General features: G+C 33.2%; 1 protein-coding gene across 4 annotated transcripts in view; it reads right to left on the bottom strand.

Moving 5' to 3' along the window:
• LOC118742422 (annexin B9) overlaps positions 1–14,909 on the bottom strand; it is a 42,158-nt gene that overhangs the window by 837 nt on the left and 26,412 nt on the right. For 2 of the 4 annotated variants that reach the window (XM_036474505.1, XM_036474514.1), the window contains exons 2-5: positions 14,806–14,888; positions 6,296–6,778; positions 5,974–6,199; positions 5,730–5,911 (exon numbers count right to left, since the gene is read on the bottom strand). In XM_036474505.1, the coding sequence (XP_036330398.1) occupies positions 5,730–5,911; positions 5,974–6,199; positions 6,296–6,778; positions 14,806–14,835 (921 nt within the window). In that variant the 5' untranslated portion in view covers positions 14,836–14,888. Of the gene's footprint in view, positions 1–140; positions 655–3,272; positions 3,631–5,729; positions 5,912–5,973; positions 6,200–6,295; positions 6,779–14,805; positions 14,889–14,909 lie in introns of those variants that run through there. The other 2 variants (XM_036474498.1, XM_036474491.1) reach the window with 2 other exon arrangements.

Genomic DNA, 14,909 nt, shown 5'->3' with positions numbered 1-14,909 from the left:
TTTGATTTATTAAATATGGGGTAGCGAAAATGGAAGATCTTTTTTTTTTTTGTAAAAACCTTTTTCAATACATATTTTCTTTTATTCAAATACATATAATAATAATACCGAAAGTGTAATGCATGAATTTGGTTAGACGTGGTGGGTATACTTAATATTTAAAATAAAAATTAAAAAAAAACTAATTTTATTTATTAAAAATATATTCGTAATAGCATTTTTGTGTAAATGTATAAAAATTGAATGTTTTAGAATGTATAGAATTTCGAAAAAATACTAAAAAAAAATGCGTATTTCTACCTCAATAAAAAACATTACAAATTTAGCCGCTAATACCAAAATATCTAGGTAATACACGCAAAGTAAAATACAAAAAACATTGTAAAAAAGTTAAAGCTTCCGAACTTGGTTCGTATTTTTTTGTTCTATCAATTTTCAATTTTAGTAAAATAATTTGCATTAGAAAAAATGTAAATTCATATTATGTTAAAGCTTTACACATACTATATGTATGGATTGCATTATGTATAAATATATGTTTTAGTGTAACAGGCTGCCTTGCTTCAAGCTGCACTACGTTGTTTACTGCATCTTGTCGAACTACCAAGCGACCATAGTGACTAGCACAAAACCGATCTCAGACTGTGAATCCTCCTGTTGTGGAGTGGTAAAAAATTTGTTTGTTGTTGTGTTTTAATAAGCGAGAAAATGAAACGGAAGAAAGAGTGGAAGAAACAAATAGTCAAAATTTAGTTTGGTTTTATAATTGTATAAAGAGGAAGCTTCAATGACAGTTAAGGTTTTAGCAGTCAGCATAGCTGGGTTTAGTTTATTTAATAAATATTTTTAAATGCAAGCGGTGATTCAAAAGTTAGTTGTTCACTGTCTGAGCATCTTTATGTTAGATTAATTTTTTTATAGATAGGTAAAAAAAGTTATCTAGTTAAAATGTGATGTGATTATAAATAAATCGGTTAATTACCAAAGTCAGCAATTTTTCGATGTGACAATTTTGAAGCAGTTCAACAGAGCTCCTTTAACCGAACCGGACTGCATCGAATTCGCCATAACGTAAAAAGTTGACTTATTGCCTTTGATAATTAACCGGTTCAAATGTGTACATACATATGCATGTATGTATGTATGTATTTATAAATGCAGTAGTAGTTGTATAGTGGAATTTATATTTTGAAAGACAGCCTCCAGATTGTAATTTCTTATAAGCATTCGAGAATTTACAGGTGTACATATTTAATGACAAAAACGCCTAAATTAGGAAAAAGGCGTACTGAAATAGTCCCAAGGTCCAAATCTAGCCCCGAAAAGGTTCTGAGCTAATCACAAGCTATTCCCGAAGTTACCCTTAATAAATCCTGAACTAGTTTCGAAATGGCCCGAACTAGTCCCGACACGATCCCGAACTATATCATCATACAGTGTTGCTAGAACGGGTGATTAGATTTGTTTTCATTTGTACTGCTCTGAATCCATCTTAGTATACGCGTGAGGGTTTACGCAAATTTTGCCAATACCATCAAATTATCCTATACCCAAGTGAAAATAATTTCAGCATTTTTTAAATTTCCGCCTTGCTCTCTATCAATACACTACTGTAGTGAATATGTCTAAAACTATGCAACAAAAAGTGGTAGCCGGTTATATTTGCTTTGTGGAATTCTCTTAGCAAATACTACATATAAACATGACCTGTTTCTAATGAAAAATTACAGAGTTTTTCGCTAAAATTCGAAAAATGTTTGACCGACTTGAATAGCTTTTTTTGATTCATGCGCTATAACACACGGATGGTTTAAAAATAAAAAAAGGAGTTGCCACCTATTTGAAAAATGCCGATTGATAAAGAGAAATTATGTATCAAAACATGGGTGTCAATAGAAATAGGTTTATGACAGCTTAATTTTGAATAATTTTTAAGAGGGTTGCCACCTGTTTGAAAATTGTATTCAAATAAATTGATAAGGTATATTGAATATTACAATAAGGGTTTCTAACTAAAGAGGTTTAAGAAACCTTAATTTTAAAAATACTCTTGAATAGGGTTGCCACCTGTTTGAAAAAAAATGTATTTAATAAATTGATAAGGTAGATGAAAGTTTACAATATGGCTATGAAACAAGTGTTTTAAGAAAGATTAATTTCTAAAAAAAACATGAAGAAAGATTTTACAACATTTGTATTATCAGGTGAGTTATTCAAAAACACTTTCCTATATTAAAATTTATTTGGATCGTTTTTAGTTATAGAGCTCAAATACGAAATATTAAGTGTTTACTCAACTACTGATTCGTACAAATATAAAAACACGTAAGAAAAATATTAAAACATCAGATGAAAATTTAACATCACCAATTTTCTTCTGTCTGTACGATTTTTCTTAATTTCTTAAAATAGCCTGTGTAAAACTACATGTAAGGTACACTTTTGGACCCAATAGATGGCGTCATTGTCGAAATCTAATTTATTTCTAAACAAATTTTTTTCGCTTATGTCTGAAACCGTTCAACCGATTTCAATGAAATTTTGTGGGTCCTTCCCTAAATGTTGTTGTTTATTATTGTTATTAAATTTCGGTTAGAAGCAAATATTTCCCATATCAACTTAAAACGTATAATGTGGCCCATGTATAAAAATATAGTTAAAATCTTTGTTAGTCGCCCAAATTTATGTACATACATACATACATAGTTCCTAAACGAACTAAATATTCGTGTGCTCGGTGTTAGGATCTTTGTAGGTTATATAATCACAATAATACCTGTTGCTTTATTCTAAAGCTATATATAAGTTTAGTATGGAAAAGCCTTTGTTGCGACAAACTCACCTACGGGTTTTTATGTGTAATAAAAAAACATTTTTTTTTTTTATTTTTGTGTATATAAAAATGCACATTTATTCATAAGCCACTGGTTCAACTACAGAAGTAAGTATTATTTATACGAAAAAAAAGTCGGGCGCATTTTATGTATTAAAAAACAACTGTTTTTATATTGACATAACATTTAAATAGATAACAAAAACTGAGATTTTATGCAAAAAATAATAATTAATATTCGACGAAAAAACATCAGGGATGGATGCGAGTGTGGTGGTAGTAATACAATATTTAAAGTCTTGAATAGGCACTTTTTGCTACATTCACATTTTTATAAAAATCTACAATTTACAACAAAGTAGAAGGTAGTTGCATGTACATAAATATTATATTTTCTTGTTTGTAGGTTTCGGTATCCATAAGTTGTATATGTATGTACGTATTTGTTTGTATATATTTCTAGGCAGATAAGTTCATAGGTAGATAGTTACGTTGTGAATGTTTATTTGAGATTTTATGTACACATAGTATGTATGTATGTATATTATTATGTGCGTTCAAAAGTGCGTATAATGTAGAAGATATATGTATGTTTGTAGGAGGCTGCGGTCAACTGCGCCGCTATTTTCCTTCATTTTGTTTGTTTAGACAATATTTTTTACAACATTAGGTACTTTTGGTAAATTAAAAAATACATTCAGTTTTATATGATTTTTCTCCTTATTTAAATGAACAATGCGATCTTAGAATCCGACAATAGCCAATAGGGCACGCTTGTAATCGCCAGAGGTGTCGCCCTGAAAAAGTCGAATATTTTGTCATTTAATTTGAAAATGAGTTTGAAGCAGAAACGATCAATTATGGGTAGAAGAAAAAAGGGATTTTAATAATTTATTATAATTTTTTTTTTGTGGGTGGAAACCATAAATCCTTCATTGTGGTTTTTTAAGGCCCTGTCACCATTAAAATGGACGGAGTTAACAAAAAAACTTTTTTTGTTTAATTTATTGAAATATTTTCAAATAAACAAAAAAAAAAACTTAATTTCTCCTTAGTAAAAACCAAGAATGTTGAAAATTTATGATTAGTATCCGCGGGGAAAACCAAATTTTAGAAATTCAACAAAGGATTTAGGATTCAAGCGTTAGAATACTTTTTTGCAATTTCAGAGAGCGTGCATATACTCAAATGCAATAAAATCAAATTTTTGTAAAGCCCTTTATGTATTTAAATTGTGCTTGCAAGTGAGGTTTGAATATTTTTTAAACTTTTGTGCTTTTGATAATATAAAGCTTTCACATTTTCTATAAGCTCGCATTAAAGCTTTTGTTTATGGTTTCAAGTAAGCTTTCTAATTCACATTCAGATTTTGATCAAATTTTTGATTTTGATCAAATTTTTTCATTGGCTGCATTTCTTTATTCATTCTGAACGTTTGGAATAAACTTTTTTGTTTACTTGTTCTTTAGAACGTTCCTAATGATATGTCAACGTATATTTCAAACGCATTCTGTTTATTCCGGCTGTGAAATGGGATTATCCGGAATGTATAAAGAAACGCAGCCATTGTATTTTCATTTCTTTGGCATCTGAATGTCATTCTATTTGTTTTTTTGAATACATCATTTTTTCCAAATGGGTTTTTAAGTGTCCTATTATGTCCTATTTATTGTTTTGAATCTTTGAAAAAGCTCTAAACAGCACTTTTAAAAGCTTAAAAATTCTAAGTAGGCCTGAGACGAAGCTGTACTTTAAAGTTTGTACTTTAAATTTATCTATTATTTTATGTATGTATGTTAGTTATTAACATTTCACAACGCAAATATTTATAAAAACATATTTTCCATTTTTCTTCAAAATTTGTTTTACAAAAAAATTTTATTTTAAAGAAATTCACTTGATGTGTAAATATATAGGTAAAAATTGAAGCTCTAGAAAGTGCTTGAAAAAAATAGTTTATATTTTGGTCCAGAGCTTCGAATTCCAGCAAAAAAATCGACAAATTTAACGAACATTAAAAAATAGTTCGTTTTTGAATGAACTGCAAAACTTTTTGAAGTTTCTGTTAAAGTTCAAGTTTTTGGAGGGAATTATTCCTAAATGTACTAGCTGTAAATGAGTTAGATAAATATGGCTTCAGGGTCCGGCAATAAGCTCTAAAGAACCGCTTTCTAGAGTACCTATTTACACCGATTCAAAAAAGCTATGTCTGACTTAAAAACCTCAGTTTGAAGGTTCAAAAAAATAAAAAAAAATAAATGCAAATACAAAAATAAATAAAATCGTTACCTAAAAATCCGAGGCTCAAAAGCTTTTCCAAAACTAAACCCGATTTGCATGCAAGTAATATCTATTTGTGGTTTGGCATTCGACAACTGTGCAATTGCTTTTATTTTTCAGAACAAAGTCTTTTAGCATACTGACTGCCGGTTTCACCACCAGTTTAAGTGAAAAATAATTATTCCCTTCTAACAGTTTTCATATTAAATTCAAATAACAAAAATCAAGTTCCACTTAAATTGTTTTCCTGAAACTCGCTATTAGAGTTAACATTAGTTTAAATACTTTGTATTTTGCTTTATTCCAAACTATGCTAGGTAACGTGCAAAATGGTATCAAAAATTAATAGTAATAAATACTTGAACTCTCCAAACAAATAAGTAACTAAACTACCACCTTAGTTATGAGTTAGTAATCAATGCAATATGTATAATAAATAGTATGGATCATATGAAAATTTATGAAGATAAGAATTTTCCAGCGATTGGTAGAAATTGTTGAAACTTACAACTTTTTTCTCAAAACTTAATACCGCAAAGCTTTCTAACCATGCGCTGCAATATCCTTATACGTATGCCAGAGTGCAATAGAACACAAAATAGACATTCATATTTACCTTGATCCACGATTCCAAGCTCTTGCCATACTTATTTTGGAATGCTTCCTTAATATCGCCCAAATCAATTTCTGAACGACTGACCACAATACGAATCAACGTCTTGTCCTTGGTGCCCATACCGTGCATGGACTCGTACAAACGCTCGGCGAAGTAATCGACCTTCGATTTGCAACACTTCACTGTAAAAGCACAAAATATATTTAGCATTCTGCAAAATTAAAACCAAATAAATTCCACCTACCGATGGCGAGGAAGCCACGTTCCACCGAGCCGCTGAATTCACGCTTAATCGCCTTCTCAATATCATGTCCAGCGAGATTTTCGTATTCGAGGAAAATCTGTCGCAGCTGCTGGTAGGAACGTGTGATCAAAATCGAATTGAATGTGGATTCATCGGTGCCCCATTGGCCTTCGCCGGCTTCTTGCAAGGCTTGTGCGTCTGCCACAGCAGCGGCTTCATCAACACCCTTAGCAAATTAAATGAGAAATCGTTCATTAATGCACTGCTTAAGAGCGAGATAAAAAACACACACACACTCAGCTATAAAATCTACTCAACTCACCTGATTCTCATCGCGGTTGCCCTGCACCAACGACACACATAGGCGTTTGAAATGTCCGCTAGTGTCACCCTTCAAGTCTGACTCCAATGAACGACCAAAGCTCTGCTCATAGAACTGTGCAATAGTCTTAATACCGTAATTGGAAAGTGTGCAGAGAATTTCAATGATCGCCTCCTCATCGGTGCCTACGCCAGAGACGGCATCATGCAATTCGTTGGCGTAGAATTGTGGCAATGGCGTCATCAAGGCTACGATAACATTCTCAAATTTGCCACTCAATTCGGATTTCAATTCGGAAAGCAAATCCTTGCCGTAGGATGTTTTAAAAGCTTCAGCGATTTCCAGACGCTGTACAATGCCGCGACGTGCCAAAATTTCAATAATGGCTTTCTCGTCGGTGCCAAAGCCTTTCATGGCTTTGCGCAGAATGGCAGCATCCTCGACGGGATCGAAGGGGTCAGCGGGGTAAACAGTGGGGGTGCACTAGAAAGCGAAAGGTCAGAGAGAAAGTTTAATTTATTGTAATAAATATGTATGTATATAAATGAGGGAGATACATAAGTATGTATATAACGTAACATATTTGTATGTACCGTTAGTTCATTTCCTAAGTATGAAGTGTTTCGAAACGACCGTTTAAATAAAAAAGGTGGAGGCGTCTTAATCGCTGTCCAGACTGACCTTTCTTCTGAAGAAATTGAGTTCACTGACACCGATGAAGTTGAATTCCTCTGCGTTCGAATAAGATATCATTCTATTAGCGTTTATCTTGTTATATACCACCTAACTCGAGCCTTTCTGTTTATTTAAAACACTCCTCCTTACTGCTCTCTCTACATGCCATGGTGAAGCCCTCCGATACTGTTATTGTCCTGGGTGACTTCAATCTTGCGGGTGTTTCTTGGGATCTAATAGATGGTATTCTAGTACCAAATTCCTCTCGTGATCTCTTCAATCAATTTTTGAACGATCTGTCAGATCTTAGTCTTTACCAGATCAACTCTGTTAGTAATAACTTAGGTAAATGTCTGGATTTAGTTTTTGTGGACGATGTTTCCAACGTCACAATAGCCCCTAGCTATGCTTTGATTACCCCTGTTGATTCTCACCACCCACCACTAGAATTGTCCTTGATAAATTCACGCAACTCATGTTGCTTTATCAGTAAAAAATCAAGAGCGGAGCGTTACTCATTTAAAACAGCAGATTATAATAAACTTAGGTTAGAGATATCGAAGATAACTTGGCCCCAGTATGATGGGAATGCTGAAGATAGTGCCTTACATTTTAGCAATTCCTTACGCCACATTTTCAGTAAAATCATTCCTCTTGTTAAGGAAGCTAACGTAACGTCTAACGCTCAGTGGTTTACTGGCGAATTGAAACGCTTAAAAAATCAAAAATCCAAAGCATTTAAGCTTTTTAAAAAATCTGGCTTGTCTTCTCACTACTCCGCGTACTCCATTCTTAGGCATAAATACAATGTATTGAACAAAAAGTGTTACAATAATTATATTAACAGGGTTCGACTCAATATAGTTTCTAATCCCAAATCGTTTTACGCATTTGTGAACACTAAGCGTAAGACTAACGGTTATCCCTCAACATTGAAGTTAAATGACTTAGTTTCCAGTGACGAAAATATTATTGCCGATATGTTTGCTGGTTTCTTCGAGTCAAACTACTCTGCCAGTTCTACATCTTCCCAACTGAATTCGAATCTATCTAGCTACCCATTCGATCTGCCATCATTTGATTGTATCCGAATTCCATCGATATCTGCTGCGGACGTCCTCATTCATTTGAATTGTTTGAAAATTTCATATACAGCTGGCCCAGACGGTATACCCACAAGTGTTCTTAAAAGTTGTGCAGAGTATTTGTATAAGCCTCTGGCAAATATTTTTAATGCTTCCCTAAAACAGGGTGTCTTCCCATCTTCCTGGAAGGATTCGTTTATCTTGCCACTTTATAAAAATGGAAGTAGGACTAACATCGTAAACTATAGAGGAATTGCGAAGCTTTGTGCTATTGCTAAAGTTTTTGAGGCAATCGTTACGGAAGAACTATCTCACTCTATTACTTCTGCTATTGATCTATCGCAACACGGTTTTTGCAAAGGTAAATCAACTGTATCCAATCTTCTTGAATTCACTACTTATGTGTCTAATGGGTTTAAAAACAATCTTCGAACGGACGTGATTTACACTGATTTCAGCAAGGCATTTGACAAGGTATCTCATTCAACCCTTATATATAAACTTGATCGAATTGGCTTCCCTCCTATTCTTCTCAGCTGGCTTTCTTCTTACTTAGTGGATAGGAAACAAAGAGTAATTTTTAAAAATTGTACCTCCCGGCCAATACATGTCACATCCGGCGTACCTCAGGGCAGCCATATTGGTCCCGTCTTGTTTATTTTATTTATAAATGACCTTCCTAAGGTGTTGAATTACTCGAAATGCTTAATGTACGCTGATGATGTTAAGCTCTTTAAGTACATTAGTACTGCAGAAGATAGGGAGCATTTGCAAGCTGACCTAACCTGCATTTTCGAATGGTGTGAAGCAAATTCCATGTCACTAAATTTGAAAAAGTGTAAATTCATGACCTTCTCTAGAAAATCGTTCTATCCAAATTCGTATATGATATCTGACCTCAATGTTGAGCAAGTGACCAATTTCATTGACCTAGGTGTAACTATGGATCCGAAACTAGAATTCAAGTCTCACATAAACTCCTGCGTGATTAGGGCTAGAGGATTGTTGGCTTTTCTTAAGCGCTGGGCCAAGGAGTTCAACGATCCTTATGTCACTAAAGTTCTCTTTACCTCTCTAGTTAGACCGATTTTGGAGTATGCATCTATAGTATGGAATCCTAGCTATCAAATTCATAGTGACAGGCTCGAATCAGTGCAGAAACAGTTCCTGTTATTTGCCCTCAAAAATTTATGTTGGGACTCGTCTAAAAATCTCCCACCCTACAAGGATCGCCTGAAGCTTATAGATTTGCCGACGCTTCAGAGTCGTAGAGAGATGCTTGGTGTTCTTTTTTTAATTAAATTAATGAACGGGATGGTCAGTAGTCCCTTTTTACTGAGTGAGATAAATTTTTGTATTCCTACAAGACCCACGAGACATTTTAAACCTATTGTGTTGAGTATTTGTAAATCAAACTTTGAAATGCATGATGCTTTTCGGTGCTTATGCCAAGATTTTAACAAGCATTATGATTGCATCGACACATCTGAATCGCTTTTTGTAATAAAGAAAACATTGCTCAACAAGTTAACTAAATAAACTAATATCTGCAACCGTGAACGAAAAATTACACAATATCTATGACTGCTTAGTACAATTGTAACGGCTTCGTATATTTCCGCGACCGCGTAGGACAATAGGAGCAGGGATCGGAAACTCGGCCTTTCCGACCTCGCCCAACAGTTCGTCTATAGCGTGGAGCGGAAACTAGGACTTTCCGCCTGCCTCACTTACAAAGTAACGACTACGGGAACATGGATCGGAAGCTCGGCCTTTCCGACCATGATCAACGGCCTGTAAACAGGGCGGAGCGGAAACTAGGTCTTTCCGCCCGCCGCACACAAAAGTAGACTGGAGACAAGGCCTCGCCAGCTACCCAAATTGCTATTGAATATCATTGTTATCTTTACAAGTTAATATTTATAATTATTTCACTCTGTAATGTATCACACATACTTAAATATTCTAAATCTTTTTATCTCAACTGTCTGTAAGAAAACATTTTTCTGTAGACTAAATAAATAAATAAAAAAAAAAATGGGGTGTGTCAAATTAAAGGGCGTGGTCTGTAGATGCGTAATAAGGTCTTTTTTATGAAGAGTTGCCACCGTTAAAATAAGTTGATTGAATTATTACAATACACATATGTATGTACAGTGACGAGCAAAACTGTAACATGGTTTAACACTTTTTGTTTCAGCCACCGCTACATTTCCAAGTTCTAACGACTTTCAGCCTTTTGTTGAATATTCTTGTTGGTACATCCCTACTCCCTCTCTCATAATGATTTGAAGTCAATACAACAACAATAAAAAAACCAGCAGACAAAAATGTAAATTAAGGCAGATGTTACAGTTTTGCACTCACTCTCAGTTTTGCAATAGAACGAAAAAGTGTTAAGAAACATTTGTGATGTTTGAAGAGGGTTGCCTACTTAAAAAGTCAAATTCAAATTATTTAATAAGTGAAGTGAATTATTAAAAAATGGATATCAATCGAAAAAGGCTTGGAAAGGACTTCATTTTTAACCTATATGTAGGAGGATTGCCTCTTCAAAAAGTCCAATTCATGAGTTAATTGAAATACGTATCAGAATGTCAGACGAAAGAGATCTAAGAAGATTTTAGCTTGAACATAATTTTTAAGAGAGTGTCAAACGAAAGAGGCTTAAGAAGGCTGTAGTTTGAAAATATTTTAAAGAGTGTTTTGTGCTGTTTTAAAAGTCGGATTCTGTTAAATTATACACAAGTTATTAATAATTCATAGGTGTATTAAAGGAAAGAGTTTTAAGAAAGCTTTAGTTTGAAAAAAAATTTTGTTAAGGTTGCCACCTGTTCGAAAAGTCATATCCTTCTAGCTACATATGTATGTAACTTTTTTTTGTGAAGGTCGTCAGATCTGCTCCGTTTATTCGAATTTCAAAAAGTAGGTTCAAAATAAAGTTAGATGTTTATAAGTTTTTATTTCTTTAAATTAGAGTTTTTAGAGCGTTATAGGGTATATCGCTGCAAAAACAATTTTCGCAATTCTTGACAATTTCTTCTATGGTGTTGAATTTCTTGACCAATAATTTAAGCGTTTTAGCGTTAATGCGGGTTCAGTATTAGTTTTTTTTTTTAACTTTTTAGGATCAATACCTGTTTTTTTTCTCGATAAATTACCTATTTTATTCTAAGTTTCTGTAAAAAATTTCAAAAAAGTGCCACAGTTTCAAGCCAACACTTCACTAAACCTTTAGCTTTAAAATAAATGCTCGATGCATAGAAGCTTTAAGTGTGCTTTCAATCATCATCCATTACAAACGAGTTGAGCAGCCTGATACAAATGATTATTGCCGTTTACACAAAAGTTTGTACACGAACTTTTGAGCTTCATTAAGCATTTTCATCCATGTAGTATAGAATATGCGCATACTACTTATGTATGTATGTGCATATGTCGTACAAACAAACAGTATACAGCAAGAAAAGTGAACAAACAGAACCCGATAGCAAAATCATTTATCATATTTGCAAATATTTAGCAGCCATTTCTGTACATATAAACATACTGATTAGATTGCGGCAGGCATCACAAAAAGATGTGTTTTTTTTTAATATACGTACATACATGTATGTATGCGTATGCTTTACTTTCACTAACTAAAAAAAGGGAACTGCTGTACCGAATGCTTTTTGCATTTTTGAAATAGCACTCATAATAATCATCTTATGTTTGAGAACTACTTCATACAAACTGAAATCAAGGTCATCACTATAATTTTTAACCGTTATATAACACTATAACACACTATTTTATTATGAACTTATGATTTCCTGTAGAACTTTCGATTCTGAACTCGATTCCCCTTTCGAATGCCATTGAGTTTGCGCAAATATGTATATTTTTTTCGCCGAGGCATCGCGTTTTGAAATTTTAATATTTATGAATTTCTATATACACTGCCGGCAAAAAGTATTGGCACAGCTGCTTTTTTAGAATATATCCCAAATATTTTATTGTAATATTTTTCCGCCAATTTTTTATAAAAATATGGTTCATACTGCATGATAAAAAAATTGCCAAAAATCAATGGTAATTTATAGCTACTTAGAACTTCTACTATATTACAATAAAAATTTTTGGGCTACAAAATTGTATTACAATAAAATTTTTGGGCCCAAAAAATTCTCAAAAATCTGATTAAAAGCGTATAAATTTTCATGAAAATTTGATGAATTTTCGCGAGTTTTGCCCAAAGTTAAGAAATTATGTTTTTATATTTTCTGTTGTAGAATGAAGGATATTATTATAAAAAATTGGCGGAAAAATACTACAATTAAAATTTTTGCATATATTGTAAAAAAGCAGCTGTGCCAATACTTTTTTCCGGCAGTGTATGTACATATTAGAGAATCTATAACCCTATAAGCCACACATTTTCCATTAAAATATCAAAATGTCATAACTTGGCAAAAAAAACGATATTTGAGCAAACTCAACGGCATTCTGTGAAAACATTCATTTGCGATGCTACTTAACCTCAAATACGTCAAAAACTCTGTTTTTGGCACTTTTAGGTTATGGAAATCATATATCACTGGTTCATAAACAAGCAAAAAAAAATGTGTACAACAGTATAATTCATGATACAAAAAGAAGGTAGTTTCATTTCAAAATTTTTGACAAAAAATAAGTTTTTGAAGTTTCATAAATTGTACAAAATTGTGAGTAACCTTGCCACATTTATACGATCAAACAATACATCAGAGGATTTAATGTTGTGTATGGGAAATGTTCGGTTAAGTATTTGTACAATGATGTTTTGGTGGAGAGCGGAGGGAGAAGGGCTGTGCCACCTAAAACTACATTCATTAAAAAGAGCATAGTATAAAATTTAAGAAAATCCAGCCTTCTACAAGCACTCGGGGGCCATTTCAAAATGGGGTGAAATAAGCATTTTCGCAAAGAAAAATTAAACTCGTGTTAGGCCATCATCAGTATTTTTGCGCAAAACTCCTTTCCGCGGTGGTGGCCTTCGGCCGCGCCAGAAAAAATAACCTCATCAGTCCAATTCCGGTTATGCCATGCACAGTATTTTTGCGCAAAATCCTCCTCCAAATTTACAAAAAAAAAAGTGCATATTTCAACCCGAAATCTTTGTTTTAAATTAAAGCTTAATCCTTTGGCTAGACGTATATGTTACAATTTTTTGATTCGGGTCACGAGTTTGGACACGATAACCTAAGACCATTTTACAAATAACGGAACCGCACGCGAACTGTCTTACTTATGCATTTTTCTATAAACAAAAATTTTATAAAATGAAACTGAAGTAGTTTTCATCTTATGTGGATAATTTTTGTTACAAATACATATTTTATTGCTTATATTTATGTATATATATTTGTTAGAAGCGCCACATCTTTATCAGAAAATTCTGGGAACCCAAAAATTGCAACTTAACTCGACCTTCTCCCACTTCCATGGATAACGGCACATCGTTTAAGAGGTTTAAAAATATTTTGCGTCGGCAATTTGTCATCAAACTGCATTAGATTATATTAAGTACTTTATCCTCGGAAAAGCAAAAAATTTATTTTCAAACCTTTTCACAGGTGTACCGAATCTTGCAGTTTGGAAACGCGCAAGAATTTTCTGTAATATTTGCATCCAATTTCACTGACTTCAAAATTTGTTCTTACTTTTTCAAAAAACAAAAATCTTTCTGCTAGTGAATCTGGTAGCATGATTTTAGCTAAATGTCATAAACTTGTTAAAAGTCAAGTGGTCGACAACAACAACGAATGTCAATAAATGAAACTACCTTCTATTTTTGTATCATGGATTTTACGGCGCCTTGTGAAACCCTTAATGAAACTGTTTGATTATTGAATAGTTCCATATATTGGGCCTTATAAATAAAAACTTAGCAATTGATTTTTCTTAAAATGTCAGACATTTTACTTAAATTTATTTGAAGAGGTCGAGTACAAGTTCTGAAATTTTAAGAAAAAGCAATTGCTTAGTTCTTGTTTACTCTGGATATTAAAAATTAATTTATCTTGACATCTGTTAAAAGATTCCAGCGGCACTAGAAGAGTTTTTCGCGATTAGAATAATCGCCAACTACTTTGGTAAGTACTTCTCAAAGTAAGTATGTAGCTTTTGCAGGCAATATTGCAATTGTATTAGTAACTAAGCATCTAGATCAGATTTCCATGCTAGCCAATTCGTCTTTAATGCTTATAGATGAGTGACTGGACTTAATCGGAAAAATATGCATCGCTTTGATGCTTACTACAGGTGGTGTCAAACAAAATAGAAGGCGACTTTTGGCCGAAGACCCGAAATTGGTGTCGCTCTATGGGGCACAAGTTTGGGCAAATGCCTCCGCAGACGACTACGAAATACTTAAAGGTAGTGCCGGAAAAATCGGTACTGGACGGCAAAAGGTTTAGTGGGCTTAAATCTCACACTGACGGTGTGTATGCATATGTATGTATGCAAGTTCGCTTTCGATGATAACTGCCCGCTAAAAAATTGTTAGTCGTTGTAAAATCTATGCATTTTAAAATACCGCAGAATAAATTTATGAATGGTGTTCAACGCTTGAATTCTTTTGATAAACAATTAAGTTCAATAACAAGCTTCTATGTACTTTAGAGGCACGTATGTACATATGGATAGATGTTACTCATACCCAAGTAATTTTAAGAAGAATAACTACTTAAGTATTTATAATTATAAATTTCTTGATCCAAAACTCACCTTGAATGGATAATATTCAGCGGAGCTCATTTTGTTTTGTTGTTTAGTTTATTTAGTTGCTTAAGTTAATGAAATAAATAACGCTGTAATGAGATAGAGAAAAA

The sequence above is a fragment of the Rhagoletis pomonella genome, unplaced genomic scaffold, assembly GCF_013731165.1.
Source record: "Rhagoletis pomonella isolate Grant_MI unplaced genomic scaffold, Rhpom_1.0 Rhpom_scaffold_00001, whole genome shotgun sequence".
In the NCBI taxonomy this organism is placed as follows: domain Eukaryota; kingdom Metazoa; phylum Arthropoda; class Insecta; order Diptera; family Tephritidae; genus Rhagoletis; species Rhagoletis pomonella.
The sequence above is the reverse complement of the archived record's forward strand: the minus strand, read 5'-3'. Positions and strand labels throughout refer to the sequence as shown.